The sequence below is a fragment of the Mauremys reevesii genome, linkage group 13 (assembly GCF_016161935.1).
Source record: "Mauremys reevesii isolate NIE-2019 linkage group 13, ASM1616193v1, whole genome shotgun sequence".
In the NCBI taxonomy this organism is placed as follows: Eukaryota; Metazoa; Chordata; order Testudines; family Geoemydidae; genus Mauremys; species Mauremys reevesii.
In genome coordinates, this window is record NC_052635.1 from 34866743 (window position 1) to 34887355 (window position 20613).

At 41.7% G+C, this 20613-nt stretch overlaps 1 protein-coding gene across 2 annotated transcripts in view; it reads right to left on the minus strand.

Annotated features, from left to right (window-relative positions):
* The window catches only part of NFATC2 (nuclear factor of activated T cells 2), a 131473-nt gene that overhangs the window by 2682 nt on the left and 108178 nt on the right, over window positions 1–20613 (minus strand). Inside the window, exon 10 of one of the 2 annotated variants that reach the window (XM_039498322.1) lies at window positions 5759–5846. The exons of the other annotated variant lie outside the window; for it this stretch is intronic. Within the exon in view, the coding sequence (XP_039354256.1) occupies window positions 5803–5846 (44 nt within the window). The 3' untranslated portion in view covers window positions 5759–5802. The remainder of the gene's footprint in view (window positions 1–5758; window positions 5847–20613) is intronic. 2 annotated transcript variants of the gene reach the window in all.

The window sequence follows — 20613 nt, forward strand, 5'->3', positions numbered from 1 at the left end:
CTTTATTCTGCAGACGGCATTTGGACTCCCCACACCAATGCAGCAGAGCAGTATTAAGTTCAATGCATTCAGGGCTTTTACACACCTATTGAGAGGGAAAGTAGGTTCTACCCCTCCATGCACAGAAATCCCACTAGCAGTACACCTCAGAATTTAGCATGTCTTCCTAATTCCAGTCAGGATATGCTTGCATGTGCCTGACCTCGATTTGATTGTTGGAGGTGCCTACTGAAAAGCTGAGGTATGCTAGAAAAAACTATTATACAGCGAAGGGGATTTTTACTATCTCCTCGTGCCTAAACTGCCACGTGCCATATCTTACATCAGCTTCTGCCCATAACCGCTTGTGCAAGTTCACTGAAACAACTGTATAGCTGAAGGTTATTAGCTCTGTTGTGGTTCTGAGGCTTTGCAGTGTAATCAAACTGCCAGTGGGAGGTGAGATTGCTCTAGTTTCATGCAAAACCGACTTAGGCTCAGCTTAAAGGACTTCCTGTTTTCTCTACCCAGGAAATGAGAGGAGCAGATCTTCAATGGAAATTTTCATAGCCTCTGACTGCTAAAAATAGCAGTGAGGTGAAAGAAGTGGGCACCGACTCTACGGGGTCATTTCCTTTATAAAAAGGAGTGGGCTGAAACGGCAGGCTGATTTATTTATCAACACGTTTGTTCATTCAGTCAGTGTATCAAAAACATATTGTATGTGCGTTTCCTGCCAATTTAATACAGCCACCTCATATGGAAACATGACATTCTTCCTGCTGACAAGAGGTCATTTCAGTCTAGCGAGGGCTAATATTTTAGCTGGAAACAAGAAGGTGAAAAAGACTTACCCTATTTGGAAAATAGACCTAAACTAATCTTCCTAAACTTACTGCGGGAAATTCGTCTGGAATGCTGAATTTTGTTTCTTTTGTTTCTACTGCTAAAAATAAAACTGGAGTAAAGCAAAATCTGCAGGGCAGGGCTGCCAGGCTAACAGCACAGCCACAGGAGAACAGCTACTATGTGGTCTCCAGTGCAAATATGGATGACTCTGTAGCTGGTAGGTGCAAAACAGTGTGGACAATGTAGTGAAGCAGTTGAAATCTAGCGGTTATAGGGTTTATTTGACAGTCAGCTTCACTTTCTCCCCTGCATGTTGCATTCATTTGCATTGCAGGGTTTTATTGGCTGAGGTGACAGGGTGGACAGCAGTGACTGTACAACAATAGAAACAGCAGAGCAACACCGTGAACCAGACAGCTTTGTAACCTGACTGATTACTGTTTCTTGGACTGCGGTGAGGCTTCATGGGCGTACGCAAGGGCAGAGGTTTGTCTGTGCTATGGCGGGTGAGGCTTTTGGTTCCTGAGGGCTGCAGAGCAAACTCTCATTCTTGTCTATATTTACTGCTAATGAAAGTCAGAATGAGTCGATAAGGCTGTAAATTAAGCTAGCCAGAGGCTACTGTCTTCTTGCTATAAATGGGCCTGAGCCACAACACTGCAGCTTTAAGAGAAGGCTCAGCAATCCTGTTTGTACTGCACCTAACACAACTGGGTCCTGGCCCAAAACGGGGACTCCTAAGCACTACCGCACTACAGCTAAATAAAATAACAGCAACTGGAGCCAATCTTCCCAGCTCAGGGTTATCTCGACTCTGGGCTGAATGAAACCATTCATGTTGAACCTGTCTTCCCCGGTATTTTGGGAGAATCTGAATCCCTATCCAGATCCGATTTTAGTGACCTGAGTTTCTCTAGTGGGCTGACTGGAAGCTACAAATCCAGATACACCCAAACTTTGGAGGAAGTTTGCATTCTGATCTGACTTTCATCTCTAAATGTCTCTCTTTTTGTGGTAGCATAGGCCTGGTCTACACTACACAGTTAGGTCGACGTAAGGCAGCTTACGTCGACCTAATTATGTCCGTGTACACTCTACAGCTTTGTCCCAGCGATGTAAGCGCCCTACTACATCCTGACATCATAACTCCACCCCCGGAAGAGGCATAACGCTTATGTCAGTGTAGCTAGGGTGATGCAGTGTCTATGTAGACGCTGTGTTACTTATATCAGCTATTGGCTGTCTTGTCAAGAAAGCTGGGCAGTTGGAGCCCGGCAGCCCCCAGCTCCCCACTCCCAGCTGGGCTGCTGCCCAGAGGCTCCCTGCTCAGGGAGCCGAGACGTTCAGGCGGCTGCCCTCTGCTCCCGCCTGAGAGCCGGGAGACAAGAGCTGAGGGCATAGCTGGACTCCCAGTGGAGAGCTGTGCAGAGCTGAGAGCTGGCTCTCAGCTCCCCCTCCCCCTGCCCCTCTTCAGTCGGTGGAAGTGCTGAGGGTGAGGATGCTCACCACCGACAAAAGGAGGGTAGTTATTGCACTGACTGTAATTCGACCTATCTTAGGTCGACTTACAGCTGTAGTGTAGAAATGCCCATAAATAAAATATCCAGTATACGGTGGACACTTCCGCATCCTCAGAATACCGGACATGCCAATATTTCCAGGAACGGTGTGACCCTATCCCTGCTGACATGACTTCACATGCACTGTGCAAGGGAAATCACGCTGCATGGAGGAAGCCATTTTGAAGGCCACCTCCCCCCTACTCCTGCGGGCATGATCTCATATGCATGGTGCATGCTGGGGAGGTGGAGGCAGCGTGCCATTCAAAATGGTTTTCTCCGTCTATGAAACCAGACACAATCACATCCAATTTTGTCTCAGTACCGGACAGGGGAAAACCTTAGCAAAAGAGGACTGTCCAACACTAGAGCAGACAAATGGCCTAGTCCAGTATCGCTACTCATTAGCTGGGAGTAAACAGAAATGAACTGACTAATAAATAAAATGTTATCATCTTAAGGTGCCTGTTGTGTGCCTGCCTTGTAGTGTGCTGTCACCTATGTTGAAACCAGAAGAGCTGATAAAACAGGACAAGCCACATTATGAGGCCATAAAAAACATTATGGAAAGTAAATAATAAAGAATGCACATTTAAATAATATCTGATGTCAGCTGAACAGAACAGGGAAATTCTCAGGCCAGAATTCCTACTGCTGCTTATCCTTGTGTGTGATTCCATTTAATATGGAATGCGTAAGCCCTAATACTTGGAGCTACAAGCAACAGTATGGCTCAAACACCATGCATTACTGCAGTCTGCCTTTCTTTGGGTTAGTTAGTACTTTACTGTCCAGTTTTCCAAGGGCCTTCAAAACTATGACTGCAACAATGCCCTCTCCCCCATATTTGCACATGCAAATAAGCACCTGAGCAACGTGAGACAGTCGCTTTTCTATTAGATACCCATTTGGCATATGCAAATGTTGGCTGTGTTATGCACAATACTGAGCCACATTTTCAGTAGGACGGCTGCCATTTTGTGAGTGCAATTTGAACTGGTAATTTTGTGCTTGACTTGGATTATGGGCATGAATTGAAGTGCTGGCCTCTTCAGTGACCTGCTTGAGCATGTAACTTGGATTGTTACAGGCACAAGAACTCTGATTTGCACGTGCATGAGTCACTATAGACAGAAACTGCACATGCAAAAAAAAAATGAAATGCATTCACCACCGCAGTGAAACAGGTAGTCCTGTTGTGTGGGGGGTGAGCAGACTGGCACACACAGGGATGTCAAATCATCTGCCCCGCCCATATACATCAGCATGGAGAGGTGTTGGGGACTACAGTGGCAACAGCATCTATTCAGTGGTCACAAACACCTACGTTAAGGGACTGTGCTATGGCCACAGTGGTGGCTGGTGCCTTTCTTGAGGAACAGATTCTGCCCCTTCATGTGCTACATAGTTTCCCTGCACAAGCTTATTCGGTCTCTGTGCAAGGGGGTGGATTCCATCTGCTCTGATTTGGACATTATGGAGCCATAGGAAGGGTTTGTAGTTGGGGGTTCTAGACTGGGTCTCACCAGACCTGGGTGCAGTTGGCAGCTCACCACAGACTTCCTGCCTGACCTTGGGCAAGTCACTTAAACTCTCTGCGCCTCAGTTCCCAGTCTGCTCAATAAGGATAGTAACATTCCCCTGCCTCACGGGAGTCTGTGTGAGGAGAAATTCATCAATGTTTGTGACGAGCTATTTTACTGTGGCCTTTATGAGCCTAGACAGATAAAACCCTAAGAGTCAAAATCCATATGAAAGATCTGAATTCTTTCAACCCTCAGTTCAGGTGTCTGTGTTGCTTTACAAAGGGCAATGTCCACATTACACAAGGGGGTAGGTCCTCAGCTGGTGCAACCTGGCATAGCTCCACTGGAGTCGCCATGGAGGGGTTTAAATTACAGATGGCTACACTACTAGAAAAAGGGTCCAGAATTGAATGTCCCCTTGACTTCAGTTTAAATCTGCATTATTGCAAAAAGCCTGCATGTAAATTTGTAGTAAAGCAGCTCTCTGCCAGGCAAAGAAAACAGGGTCAAAACTCTGATTTGCGAAACTCTTTTGTGCCAGGCTTCTGCTCAGAGCCACTTTTTACAGATGAATAATAAATCCCTAAAAAAAAATAAAAAGGGGGAAGAAGGAAGAATTTTAGAAAACAACCCACCAAACCCATTGCAACAGGGAAGTTAGTGGGAACTGTAGTACCCATCTATACATTCAAGTCCAGCCACTTAAAAAGAGCAGAAGCCTTAAAGGATTCTTGCTAGCACTTTTACTCTGAGGATGTTATCCAGCAGCACCACAAGGACTGCTTTTGTATTTTTGCTGGTTAACATCCTCACAGTAAAAGGACTGTTATTACTAACGTCATGGGCTGACGATGCAAGATCCCAAGTTTACATGCACATGATAAAGTCACAGTTTTAATAAATAAATACATTTTAAAAAATCAACCCCCGTCTTGATAAATAAATTTAAAAGCTTGAGCCAAATGAAATATCCAAGAAAAGATAAAAATAAAAAAGGGGGGGGATCATGGAGTTCTCAATCAAGCAATGCTCCATTCTAATCAGTGGGCGAAAGTCAGACTTGATTTAAGTGGATGTGATGCCACTTAAAGTGAGCTTGATTCTCTTCTCACTTAGGTCCCTACCCAATGATCATTGAAATCAAAGAAAATACTCTCACTGGCTGTGGTGGGCATTGAGTCATGTAGCTGCATAAACCAGAAGTAATTCTTAGTCACATCATTGCAGCCATGCCACCATAAAACCAGGGCAAGTGAGAGGACTCTCTTGCCCAGGTGGAGTCCTGTGACAGTGAGGTCTGCAGGATCTGGCCCCAAATTCTCACTAAAGGAGATGAAACTAATCTGCGTTGCAGGATAAATTCCCCTCTCTTCTCTGTGATGCAGTTAAGAAATCCTGCTTACTCATGGACATTGTCAGGGGTTCTGCATGTGAAACAAGTGCAGAATATGCTTTAAGGAACTGACTGCATTTAAGAGACCCACAGTGAGGAGTGGGGAGGACGATCTTTCCTCACAGTTGTAGAGTGACGTGTTTGCTAGGAACACAGTTTGATACACCCAGGCGAACTGTGGGTTCTAATGACATAGGGTAGGCAGCACATGTAAATGTCAATATTCTTATACACAGAGCATGCACAATCCAATGCCTTTTCCCTGCCCACCAAGCCCCAGATATTTCAGGAAATCTACAACGTATATAAAATGGAAGCAAGAGGAATTAAAAAAAAAGATTTAAAAGCTTTTAAGCCAAATTAAAAGTGGCAGGATTTTTAATTTTGTTTTCAAATAAGTATAAGGTTAAGAAAACACACAGCTGGAGAAAAGGCAGAAAAATATTAATTACCTTTTACTTTGATTGCTTGGATCAAAGATCACAGTCATTCTGTTTCATATAATGTTTTGTATCCAGCTAAGGTGTGTATCTATCAGCTCTGAAAAAGATTTGCAAAACCATTTTTGAGAAAAAAATTGTAACCTTCAGCCTATTTCATAAGGCCAAATGTTACAGTTATCGGCTACTCTTTCATTGTGTGTCTTAGTTTACTAAACGGACATTTCGGCATACACAATACACAAGGCAGAACTTAACCGCTGACCTTTTATTGGCTCAGATCCAGCACTCTATTTTACTGAGGGGGTTTGCATTTACTAACTGATATTATTATCTAAAATGCATATTAAAAATTATCCTGATAAATTACCTTGATTCAAACTGTACGAGACGTGCCAATAATTTGATCTGAGATTTCTGAGGCACAGGAGGTTCATGTGTCTTATAAGCCAGGTCAAAGACTAGTCACTGCCTTTTACAGTAATTCCATATAATTATCATCTTAGTGGCCTAAATGAAACATGATACAAATATGTCAAATCTAATCTCAGCCTTTTTTAGATTACCCGATGGCCATGTAAATGCATTAGATTTTTGCATTTTCTGTGAAGAACAGGAAAGTTGTGTGCAAAGAAATTCTGAAAGTTACAGCTTTGTTTCAACCACAAAGGAGATAAAACTTTTTTCTCATAAAATGGCCATACTTTATAGTTTCTCTTTATCTGTCAGATATCTTTAGATTTCCTTTAAATTCATTGTGAAAGCCTTTGGCTCCTATTTAAACACAGTGCAGAGATTTTAAAAAATCATCATAGTATTAAAGGAATAAAAATGCTCTTTCAAGAATAATCTAATTTTGAGATTCAGAAATATCTTTGCAGTTAGATTTCAGTTGGCTATATATAGAACAGAAATGTATTACTTGGCTCCCTAAGATGGTGCAGCCACGTATTATGTGCTTGATCCTACCATTCAGTACATGAAATACGTTATACCCTCTATCTTGGAAAACTATCCTTTGAACATGTGAGCACATCAACTTCCTACGGTACAGACTCAGATATATTAGGAGGAAGAAGCCAAGCCACAGCAAGCTACACTGGTACAAAATACAGGGGGACTTCTTAGTTATGTAAACAACAGAATGAAAGATACATTCTGGGATCTAGAAAGAGGTACTCAGCTCCTACTCATTGAATTACTCCTAATGTATTCATCTATTACAAAATTCCACTCCCTGATTTAAAGAATAGACTTGAACCCCTCCTGGACCCATTCCTACTTCTCCTCTCCATTAGCTGTGTGTTTCCTCTCTCTCCCACCATCCCTCACATAACCGGCTAGGTTGTTAATGTCATTTAATTGAGCAAACTCTTGAAACACATTAGATATATAAAAGTAAATGGTAATTCTGTCCCCGTACCCAATCTTGATCCCAGTTTAAATGGACTCAAAACCCATCCAACCAACAAGATCTTTCCAGGAATCTCACATACCATCTAGAAAGCTGATGCAAAACAGAATCTAAATACATTGCGCTGCAATGAAGTAATATTTGCACTTGTGGCTAGAGCCTGGCTCCACCTAGATTAATATCAAAACTCCCATTGAGTTCAGGGGGCCTGGATTTGGTCCAGGATGTTCTGAATACCCTCTAGCTGTCGTACTTCAATTGGGCTACTTGCAAAGTAAGGAACAAAGAAGAGAAAATGACTGTTGTGCTACTGTACCCAGATTTCTTAACAGGAAGCTGGGCAGGTCTGTGAGAGTAGAGTGAAAAAATACAATATGTGTCTGTTCCTTTCAAACCCAAAATCTCCTGTGTGCAGAATGCATCACAAGTATTGAGGGAAAATTCTAGACAGCTCAGTAATTTGCTCACATCACTAATTATTATGACCCTAGAAATCCAGAGTGGATTTTGCATATTTCTATTATTGTCAGTGTCCCTCCTGACAGGGAAGTTGGGCCTCAACTCTTTTATAATAATTCACCTTTAAATGTGTCACTAAAAAGTGTTACCTCGTGGTTAGAGCACAAGACTAGCTGCTAGCACGCCTACGCGTGGTTCTCAGCTTTGCCACTAACTTGTCGTGTAGCTTTGGCCCAGTCACAGAGGCCAACATGCTCTAAAGTATCTACTAAGGGTCTGATTTTCTAAGGTACTGAGGTGCCTAAAGATGCAGACCAGTACCTAATTGGGTTTTCAGAATTGCCTAAGCAGGTTAGATGCCTAACTCCTGGAGCCACCTCTCTGCATCTTTAAGCACCTAAATACATTTGAGAATTTGGCCCTAAGTGTCTGAGTCTTTCTTTAGATGTCCACCTTGAAGTACTCAGGGCAGTTTGCATAAGCTTCAATCAAGTTACACCTCTACCCCGATATAACGCGACCCGATATAACATGACTTCGGATATAACGCGGTAAAGCAGCGCTCCGGGGCTGGAAGTGGGGCCTGCGCACTCCGGCGGATCAAAGCAAGTTCGATATAACGCGGTTTCACCTATAATGCAGTAAGATTTTTTGGCTCCCAAGGACAGCGTTATATCGGGGTAGAGGTGTATTAGTGCTCAGTACCTCTGAGAATCAGGCCTTAGATGTTTCAGTTTGGACATCCAAAAATTAAGGCAACTCAGATTAGATAACATGTCTGAAAACATGGACCTTAACAGCTCTGTCTCTGCATTTACTCATCTTTGAGATCCTCAGACAAAAGTTACTACCCAGAAATGCAGAATACTACCATAAACAGCAAACAGTCTGGGCTAGGAAAGTGGTCCTTAAAGGCATTTTCTTCTCAATGAAGTAAGGAAAAAATGAATGTATAAGGAGAGAAAAAATGGAGCTGTTTGCCAGAGCATAGCTAATTTGAAACTTGCATTGGTCCCAGCCTCCATTCCTATAACTGTGTGCATAGTTGTTGGGTTCCTTTACTGTTTTGCCTTACTTCACGTCAGGCAAATAGTTACAGCCTTGTAAATCAGTAATAAGTCACACCTGAGTTTGTAAGTGACCGGTTAAGTCATTATACTTTTGTGGCCAGAGGGCTTTCACACAGTTAAACTGGTTATTTAATTCTGTGGAAACCAGTTTATTAAGATCCCACAATAAGAGGACTGAAATCTCAAGTACAAACAGCAAATGGGGGAGAGGTGTTATTTATAAAGCCTGACATCTCCACTGGGAAAAGATAGCTAATATGATAGCACATTATGGACAGCACACAAAGATAGCACATTATGGAGAGTGAGGCGTCAAGAGTTTTAAATGATAATAAAGAGTTATCTGTGGTGGTTTCAGTTATAGAAATGTTTTCCTTTTTTAAGACCACTGGATGTCAGTGAATTAAGGATTCTAGATTGCTTCTCCATGAACTGGGAATAACTGGTGCTGCAGTGTTTGTAGGACGCACACATTAACTTGTCACTTAACTTTTCTCAGCAAGGGAAGGTTTGTTGATTTGCAATTGCAAAGCAATTTTTGCTTCAGAAGTGTGATTTCCTGTTTGCTTGATGGATTACAGTATTTTATCATTGGTTTCTCATCAGAAGATTCTAAGATAGGCACAAACTCTGCCTACACATTGAGCTGGAGGAAGAATTTGCGTCAGCTGGAAATCAAGAAAATGCACTTTCATGCAAAACTTTCATGTACTTTCCCTCCTTTCCTACAAGCCATTAGGTATTAACACATTGTTGCTGGAGGTATCTGGAGCTGATCTGGAGGCTCTACCCCTCTAATGGCCAGAAAACTATCATATGGGGGCTGAGTTTATGACTCCCAATCATCAGGGGATGGGATGGATCCGCATGCCATGCCAGTCACAGGGAATATGCCACTCAACAGGTCTTTCCTAACACCCTTCTTCTGAGTGGTCTACAGCCCTGCATGTACTCAAGCCTGTACACAGACATTCAGTATGGTACCAAATACCATCACTGGTGTTCCAATCCATGAGTCAGTGGAGTGAGGTACTAATCAGTGTGAGTAAGACTCTATACCACAATCAGGCCCTATATAATTAAGGAGCAAGACTCCTTAATCACATCAAACCTCTAGACGTCATGCAAAGAATGAGGAGCATAAATATTCCATTTATAGTGCTTGACTGTTTGTCTGTTCAATCGTTATATAAGTTAGGAAGACCTACATGATGGGCCGGAAAGGGATTTGAAATCTTCACGTGGGAGTTCTGGAAGTGTAAATTGTCACTTAAAAAAATATATACTGCCAGTGGAAACCTGAATTGGATTTGGTGTGATGTGGAAGTCCAGCACCTCCTTACGGATTTGATTTGTATTAGCTAATAGCAAAGTTTTAAAAAAACTTTATTTCTGTTTGCATATATTTAGATATGACTTTCATTGTGCAATTGTTTGATGCCAGGGTGTTTTAGCTGAAATTGTAAGAGAAGGACATGTGTTTGAGTTATGCAAATGGAGTTTAGTTTTAGTTAACATATGATGAGATCAAGTGAAATATTCCAAGTAGTACACTTGCTTGCTTAATAAATATGTACAAACGTATACAGAAGTGGGGGAAGGAGTTGATTTCCTTAAACCAGAATGGCTGGTTAAAGCAATACAGAAGTGTTTCAGCAAACGGACTGAAGCCAAAGAAGGGACGTAAAACACAGGCCAGGAATCTCCACTTGGTCACTTCTGTTTTAGGCTGATGTACCCCCATTGCACTGGTGTAAACTGGAGTAATGCAGTGGTGAATCATGCTTACACTTGTGGATACTCTGAGCCCTATCAGCTTGTTAAATAAATGTTGAGATAAGCTGTGCTGTTCGCTATTAACAAATCTTACTTTTAAATTCAAAACAGCAAAACCAAAATGGATTTAGTGATAAATTTTTGCTACTGTAATGTACACCTCTTGTCTTAAGTACTAAGGCAAGTCTAGTAGTTACCACAATGCCTCTAAAATAGCAAGAACTGGCAGGAAAAGCACACATACTAAACCACTATAGTTTACTTGTCATTCTGCAGATTCATACAGTCCTAGACTTAACCTATCTGGTAGGAGGTAATAGTAGCCATTTAATGAAGCATTTTAAAAACGAGAAGGAAAAATGGACTGGGAAAAGGGCACTTTTGATTGAAAATAATTATGGCATAGGAATAAAAAAAGGTAGCAACTGCATGTTCATGACTAACGGTAAGAAATTAGAATCCACTGCTTATTTCTTCTAAGTGCTGTTCCTTATTAACTTTTCTGCTACAAACAAATTATTAGAACATATATTTTATTGGCTGGGAAACAAAACAATTATTTTTAGACAGTTTTTTTTAATAGATGTACAGGCAATAACCTAATCTGTCCTGGCCCCTGCGGTCCCAAAGCACCAAAGCATGTCTGGTGATTTCCACTTAGTCACATAACTACTTACTGGGCCACATTCTGCCACCCTTACTCGTGCTGAGTTATCCTTTATTCTGTAAGAAGCCCTACTGAAATCAGTGGGCCTGTGATGACAAACCAACGTTCTCCAAGAGCATATCTGCAGTAAAGCTTGATGCCGATTCTTTGGTGTCACAGTTCAATGAACTGCCCCATTGCACATAAGGAGCATGTAAACATTATGGGCCAAATTTTCATACAAAATAGGCATACAATTAGCTTTCTGCATGTCATGTTTCAGTTTTCACAAGCAATCTTAGTGATAGCTTGTGCAAATGAGGGATGCATTTTGCTCGTACAATTGCACACCATGGGCTGGGGTTTTCAAAGGGTTTAAAGGAATTAGGCATTCGGCTCTCCCTGAAAATCAGTGGAAGTTAGGCACTTAACTTCCTTAGCTGTCCCTTGAAAATCTCAGCCTTAAACTGTATGAAATCTGTTCTTGTGTATATATCCCACTCCCATTACAATCCCACCCCCTCCAAAAGATGAACATTTTGAGCTTTAGGCTAATATTAGGAAGAGAGTTATGATCCATAATAGAACCTTGTTGTGAAGCTACCATGTACAGTGCACATGCAGGTATTATAATATATGACATACCCAGAGGATGTATTTAGGGTAGAAGCTTGTTAAAACTCACCCAACTACACTGTAATTACAAGAAAAAAACTAAAGACTACAGGAAACCAGCACTACATCTGTATTTGCATCTCATCTAAAAAAGGTCTGAAACCTTTTACCAGCAAATAGTCTGAGATGATAAGAAAAATTTACATCCATCATCCAAAGAGTCAAAACTTTCAGTATGAGTAAATTGTGCTAGTGAGAAAACTTTTGTTTTAAGTAAGAAAAAAAGGTGCCAATTACCAGAAACTACATTGAACTCTTCATTGTTCAGTAGCAGACAGATCATTTTATTTTTGGTAAGGGGAACCAGGCTCAAGAGTATAAGGTTGGGTAATTCCCAACCTCATAATAGTATCAATAATTTAAACCAATGGGGCCCTGAGGCTATTTTTAAAATCTAGACTCAATGCTTTGGGGACATCCCCTCCAGATTCTAGGTCAAGACTTTGGAACAACTAAAGAAGAGATTGCCCCAGAGAATCTGTCTCCGGTTTTAATGAGCCATTCCAAATTGTACAACTATACAAGACTTTGTGCTATGTGTATACGCATGTAGTACAGGCAAGACCAATAAAGCTGTATTCATCATAGAATCTCAGGGGCATGATTTAAGAAGCGTCCAGTAATTGTCAACTGTATGACAATCTACAGCTCTATGCACTTGCATACATGGCCAGCCTATGACCCTGCATTTGTAACTTGTATTGAATATATTCAAATTTATGTTTGTTTTTACACGAAGATATTGCCCATCCACAGCTATGATTCTGGGTGAGTTCCAACCCAATCAGTACAGGTTTTGGAACTCTATAGTAATAAAACACCCTCCTCTCTAAAATCAAAGCACTTGGTAATGTCTGCCGTGACCTCATTGGAGAATGGAGTACATCCAAAGACAATTGTCTATTATATGTATAGTCATAGAAGTGTAGGGCTGGAAGGGACGCAAAAGATCATCTAGTCCATCCTCCCATGCTGATGCAGGACCACGTATGCCTTGACTGATGTTTGTCCAACATGTTCTTAAAAACCTCCAATGATGGGGAATTCACGGTCTGTTATCAGGTTCCCCCCTCATGCTTCTTTTCTCAAGACTAAACATATCCAGTTTTTTAACCTTTCCTCATAGGTTGGATTTTCTAAACCTCTTATCCTTTTTTGTTCCTGTCCTCTGGACTCTCAACAATTTGTCCACATCTTTCTTAAAGTAAAGGTGCCCAAAACGGGTTACAGTACTCCAGCTCAGGCTTCAACAGTGCTGAATAGAATGGAACAATTACCTGCCAGGCCATACATACAACACTACTGTTAATACACGCTAGAAAGATATTATCATTTTTTTCCCAACTGCACACATTGTTGGCTCATATTCAATTTGTGATCCACTATAACCCCAGATCCTTTTATGCAGTACTCCAACCTAGCAGTTATTCCCCTTTTTGTATTGGTGCAGTTAATTTTTCCTTCCTAAATGAAGCACTGTGTTCATGCCTTTATTGAATTTCATCTTGTTGATTTCAGACTAATTCTCTAATTTGTCTAGGTCATTTTGAATTCTAATCCTGTCCTTCAAAGTACTTAAGTATCAGAGGGGTAGCCGTGTTAGCCTGGATCTGTAAAAGCAGCAAAGAGTCCTGTGGCACCTTATAGACTAACAGACGTTTTGGAGCATGAGCTTTCGTGGGTGAATACCCACTGCGTCGGATGCATGTCTGAAGTGGGTATTCACCCACAAAAGCTCATGCTCCAAAATGTCTGTTAGTCTATAAGGTGCCACAGGACTCTTTGCTCTTTCAAAATACTTGCAACCTCTCCCATCTTGCTGTCATCCTCAGATTTTATAAGCAGGATCATCATTTACTATTGGTGGGGAAGGGGGAGTTCCTCCCAACCTTGGTTTGTCCCCTACCCACTTTTCATAGGTCAATAGGCTCCACTTTTTGTCCTCTTCCCCCACCTCCAGAATTTGCAAGATAAAATATAATCACATGTAATATTCTAAATGCTCACAGCTTGGCCTTCCCCAAGAATTTTTCTAAAATGATGTCCCTGTTTATAAGCATTTTCTCCACTCCATTATTCAAAGGACTGAGGAAAGTACTGAATTGTACCAAACCCAGAACAAACTCCTATGGTACTCAACTAGATGTGACCTCCCTCTTTGATGGGGAACCATTAATAACTATTCTTTGAGTATGGTTTTTCAACCAGTTGTGCACCCACTTTATAGTAATTCCATGTAGAGCACATTTCCCTAGTTTGCTTATGAGAATGTCATGTGGGCCAGTGACAAAAGCTTTACTAAAATCAAGATAAGTCACGTCTACTGCTTCCCCTCTATCCACTAGGCCAGTAACCCTGTCAAAGGAGGAAATTAGGTTGGTTTGGCATGATTTGTTCTTGACAAATCCATGCTGGGTATTACTTATCACCCTATTATCCTGTAGGTGCTTACAAACTGATTGTTTAATAATTTGTTCCAGTCCACTGTGCTTCTGCAGGGAAGGCAGGTTAGATGGGAATAATGTTTGTTTTGTAGAGTGGGGAACAAACTGAAGACAGAACTATAAAAAATGTTCATAGTGAATCCTGAGACCGTACCAAAGTCACCATTGCTCTTTCAAAGTGCCCTTATGGGGACAGCAAGATTCCTTTCCAAACCAACAAGTCTAAAGTTCTTCCTAGTGTAAATACTCAAAAGACAAATACACCCACTTCAACAACACATTAGTAACATTTTGGATCTTCATCTTTTTCGCAATGACTAAATAAATAAATGAACCGATTTAATAAATGTTTTGTGTTTGTAAAGGAATCTTGTTTCTGTTCATATAAATCGATACTCTGAGGCTCAGAAGCATGTGGCTTCCCCACGCCCAAAATCAATATTTGTCACCAATTAGGATTTCCCAACTTCTGAGTTCTTTTGTAAACAAATATCCATTGTGCACATTGGGACAGATTTTCCAAAAATTATAGCTATGCAATTTCATGCTTAATATGTGCACCCAGTCCACAGCTGTATGAGAAAATCAGGCAACTGCATATACAAATATAGTTATTTCCAATCACCTAGTTTGCACATGCTGTTGTAGTAATTGTGAACACAAATGAGAAGCACAAATTAGCACCTATGGGGTATGATACTGCAAGTTGCTGAGTGCCGTCTGCCAGGTACTAAGGACCAGAGCCTCAAAAGTATTTAGGCACCTAACTCCATTTGATTTCTGGGCACGTCATTGATTTCAATGGGAGTCAGGTGCCTAAGTCATTTCAACTCCTAATGTGTGATGGGCACTTATCTGGATCAGGCCCTCAAAGTTTTTCAAAGTCTGGCTCATACTATATCTCTTGCTCTGTATAATCAGACAAACACATCACTCAATACACAACAAAAATGGAAGTGCTACCCTCACAGTTTGTAAGAGCGCATTACAAACAGTGGATAAACAGAGGTGTGAAGGGTTGGCAATAGTGAGTGCAGGTACACAGACCTGGCTAATTAATCATGAGGTGATGTTGCCTCCTCATGGTTTCAATGCAACAGCATCTTGATGAAGGCTATTGATGGAATGTTGCTGCGTTGTGTCATGATAATGCAGTACTCACAACGGGGCAGTGCTGCTTTGTGATGTGGCAAGGCATGGCCTGAACATGTCAGTTTGTTCATGAGCCCCTGGGCCTGTGCTGTGCAAACTGATCCGATAGGTGACTACTACCGGTATGCATAGCCCAGGGCTAGTGCAGAGGGGAAGGACGCCAAAATCAATCAGAAGAACAGCTGTAAATTCTAACGACCAAGCTCCCATAATTTGTGTGATTGCAGGTGACTTGGCTGTGTAATGCACCACACACGTAGGCTGGATGCAGGCTCAAATGGTATTCTACAGTATAGCATGCTTCCCTGGCATCTATTTGCAGCCAGTAGTAACAAGCCTGTGGGATGGAATTACCTGCCTGGTCATGTGATCGCTTATTTGGGCCAGCAGCAAGGTGTCCAGTCATGGAGAGAAAAGATTCAGGAGGGACAAAAATGCTAATTTACAAGGAATAAAACTGAAGGGGATTCTTTGCTGGGGAAAGTGCCAGACTGATGCCGCTAGAGACTGTCTCCACTGAGGCCCTGATTCAGCACTTCATCCCTATTCAGTAAAGCCCTTAAGTGTGTGCTTAAGACCTGCTGTCTTCAAGATAAGCACATGCTTAAGTGTTTTGATGAAGGAGAACAGCTTTCAGTATGTGCATAAATGCTGTGCTGAACTGGATCTTTAGTGTGCAAAGAGTGGGCACCAGCAATGAAGGCTTTCCCCCATTACACTGCGAGTCTCCTGGCTTCAGGAGTGAGAGAGTAGGTCAGTCTCCATGGCCAATTCAGTGATTAGCCGCTCAGCAAGGGAGCTGATGGCTGCCAATTAGCTTTAGTTAGATTCTTTGGGACAAGGGCTATCTCCTATTCTGTGTTTGTACAGCACAACGAGGGCCCATTCTTGGTTGGTCCATAGGCACTACTGTAATAATAATAGTTCAGTGTTTATTTTTCATGTAACTCACCACTTTTTAAAGGATATAAGGTCATCAGCTGGAAATGACTGCTGGTCACTGCTGCCCCTGGTCTGCCTCTGAATTGCTGACCTACCTATGAAAGGCTCCACATGCTGTCAGCACCAGGTTTTGGAGACATCAACTCCCATCCCTTCCCGCCCCCGAATGTCTATTTTCATGTCAAAAGTTACAGTGCAAACTTTTTTAGGTGGATACATTTCCACACCAATAAATGTTAGCTATAACAATCTCCAGGTTGTTTATCTAGTGCCCCCAGTGCCCAAAGCGATCTGGGGGTGTCACTGTGTGGGGGCAGCATCAGCTGCGGGTCAAGGAGTAACATGAGAGTTCTTTGTTGTTTTTTTTTTAAATGTCATTTGCATCCAGCTGTTGATATTTTGGAAAACTGCTGGGCTTTGTTTTCCTCTTCCAGCTGCAAAATCCTAGGCAGCCAATGGCCCTACTTAAAGCAACAGCCTGTGAAATCTTGTGTCCTGCCTTGCTACATTCTTCTGTTAAGATTCTCTTAGTCTGCATTGCTTCTTTCCCTTCAAAAACTGACTTCAAAAAAAGACTGGACAAAACACTAGACAATGTATTGAAGGAAAAAAATCATACATTAGAGTCTAGAGGATGGACTGGATGATATAGAACAGGGGTAGGCAACCTATGGCACATGTGCCGAAGGTGGCACATGAGCTGATTTTCAGTGGCACTCACACTGCCCGGGTCCTGGCCACTGGTCCGGGGGGCTCTGCATTTTAATTTAATTTTAAATGAAGCTTCTTAAACATTTTAAAAACCTTATTTACTTTACATACAACAATAATTTAGTTATATATTATAGACTTATAGAAATAAACCTTCTAAAAACGTTAAAACGTATGACTGGCACGCGAAACCTTAAATTAGAGTGAATAAACGAAGACTCGGCCCAGCACTTCTGAAAGGTTGCCGACCCCTGATGTAGAAGGTCTTTTCTGTCTCCAGATTCTCTGAGAAAGGGGACCCTGACCAGCACAGGGGATGCCACCTTGTTTATAATCATCATTTTCAGAGTAAAATAAAAACATTGATAGGTGAAGCAGTTCTAGGTAGGATGTGCTCACTGCCAAGTTTGTAAAAATCTTGTGGAGGACACACTTCCAACCACAACCACCATCAACCCCAGCCCAAACTTTTGTTAAAGGGCAGGGACAGTTATAAAAGGCAGCATAATGTGGGTACTGTCATAATACAACTATGAAGAATTAATGAAATGGCAAAGTACCATGGCATAGCTTTATGCTTCCAGAGGTAAAGGAGTAATGACATCACAGGCCATAGAAAATATGGTGAGATTTTCCACATTGTCCAGTAAGTAGGTATAGGAACCTAAAACTAGACAAGGACTTCATTCCTTTTGTCATTCCCCCATCAAGTAGCTGAACTCATATACCCTGATTTTTACACATACAACTGTAAGTGCATTTGCACACCTGCTTTGCACACTTAAGTACCACGATTGTACACACAATTGAGCTTTTATATTGAATTGCAGTGTTAATACAAAGAATGACTTTGTAAGGGATTTGATTGCCTCATTGGCACTTAGAGATTTCTACATACACCCAATGCTGAGCAGCAGTGGAACAGCCCTTAGAGATATACATATATTGAGAAAGTTATGTTAATTGATCAGAGTATTGGCTGTGGCAGGGTGTGGCAGGGCAGGGGATGATTTATGTGGGGTGTCAGGGAAGTATTCACAGAAGGGCTTTGGCAATTGGAAGTGGGGAACTCATTCTGTGGTGGGCTCACTAGCTTTGCGGGGAAGACAGGATGAGAACATATGACAAGTCTGGTTGGAGATCTTTAAGGTGCATAGGTGTTTAGCCAGTCTGCTGTCACCTGCACTGGCTCAGATCGCTGGTTTACAAAAACCAGCACCTATTTTGTAAAACCAACACCAAGTACCTGGAAACAGGGATATTTCATTTTTGGGGACTCGTTTTCACCCTATGCTCTTGGGTTGCTGCAATGTATAACCACGTGTAGGTAGTGAGTAAAAGAGACAATAGAGATCTAGCTACCCCACGTACAGAAAAATACAAGGTAAAGTGGTTACAGAAAAACCCTCTTGAGGTGATCTCTAGCTATTTCTATATGTTATACAAAGCAGAGAAACAGAACATCCTGGTTGAACATAAATCCTGTTAGCCCTGAGTTTAGCTTATGATGCTTTACAGGACATCTGTGAGGGAAAAAAGGTAATTATAGAAGTATATGGTGCAGGATGCTTATAAGGTCCCTAAACCAGTGATAAAAGGAGGTATTTTATTTCCTTTTTACCTGGAATAAAAAATAACTAAAACCCCCATCCTCTATTTACCAGAGTGAAAAAACCCCAACCCTTTGAGAACAGGGATGGTTTAAAATGCCTCATTGATTACATGTTGTTTTCCATCCCCCAGAAGTAGAACCTTGCAGTGTGCCTTTTACCACAGCTGAACTCTGGGCAGGCATATAGGGGGAGGAGGAAGGGGATGTGAAGTTTGCTGTGCAGTCCAGAAGATGAAAACACTACTGTTGTTTATAGAGGGAAACCCAGGTTGTCAGCCCAAATTAATTCCTTTGCTAATCCATGCAGGCTTCATGTTTTCCACCAGCCCCGGCCACTGTAAAGACTATCTTTAGGAGGCACAGTGTGTTTGGAAAGGAGCAGCTGGAAAGAGGAGGACGTTAATGCCAGCTTGGCAGGCTTTTTGGTATGGAAAAAGAGGAATGCTCTCTTGGGTCCCCCGACAAAATTAAAGCATATTCGTCCAGAGCAAAGCGATGCCAAGCACAACAAACAAAAACGGCTTTCCCCAAGCCTCCTGGGCAGCGTCCCTCCAAGGTTTCACAATGGTTTCCATAGAACTTGTTTTGCTATCATAACAAATTCAATCTATCCAGGCACTATGGTGCGCACTGTGTTCTGAAGACAAGAAAATTAATTTCCTGGCTTGTTGGCCTGCCAAGGCATTTTTGTCTAGGTGCCACAGACAGGGACTCCCCAGATAACTGGTGCATCTGCCTTTCAGCAAACTGTAGAATTCAGCTTTTTAAAACCCTTTCGCAATCTTTTAGTCTAAATAAAGAGGAAAGATGAGTTAACTCTGCTGCAAGGGCTGAGGGGAGATGCTTTCCTTGGTTGAGAACTCCAACTCCTTGGCCTCAGATCATCCCAGTTAAACCAAGCCAGCCTGTGTGCAGTGTGTCTGTGTGCAGTAACATACATTTCCTGTAATAAACCAGCCTTCTACTGCATGTATCTCTCATTGCGTACATAAAGGAAATGAATGTCTCGCTCTACTCACCACAATATTGTTGACATGCTAGTAAATATTATGGCCTAGTTGCGATTAAAGACTTGATTATTTGCACTGCTGAGCTGGGGTACTTTCTCTGAATGCACGCGAGTATAAGAAGTTTAGTGGAATGTAACACACAGGGGAAACCCTCCTTGAGCATTTTAGCTGAGAGAGTCACGTTCTTCAAAGGTTTTAAATAGCCAAGATGTTTTCCTAAGTGTCAGACAAAATGGGGAAGCCGAAAGAACTGATTCAAACCAAACCATTTGATTGGAACCACCAGGTCCAGACCTCAAAGGTATTTAGGCCCTAACTTCTGCTGAAATCCATGTAAGTTAGGAGGCTAAATAACTTTGAGGGTTTGCGTCCCAGAGTTTTGGGAAACTCAAGGTCTTGAACTCAACTATATGGCTAGCACCTAACTCTAGTTCAGAAATTCAGTTCAGAGAAGTCTGAATACGTATTTGAACTATCCAGACCTTATTGAAAAGTGCTGTAGAATTTAATAGGGATAAAAGAAATAGAGTATAGCTTACTCTAAAAATAACAGAATTTAATGGAGAATGAGAGCCTTTGATAGGTTCTTATTTTAACACCACCCTCTCTAACTGTGTGGCCGGAGTATAAATATTACATCTGATAGGATGATTTTAAAACAAACAAACAAACCAGACAAACAAACAAATCAACACCCCAAACACTATAGGAAGTTTCCTTTAACAAAATAAGTAATTAAGCTTTTGAGTTTTCCCATGGGGGGAGACCTCTAGCATATCCAGCACTGAGCTGGGCATTTCATAAGACCAGGCAGTCCTGTGTGACAGCTGGTCAGATATGCCTGCTGGTCAGGATGGTAATATCATGAGACAGGTTCTCTGGTGATAACATGGCACATCCATCCTCAGAAAGTATAGATGCACTGGTGTATGTGTGTGTGGAACTGAACAAAACTT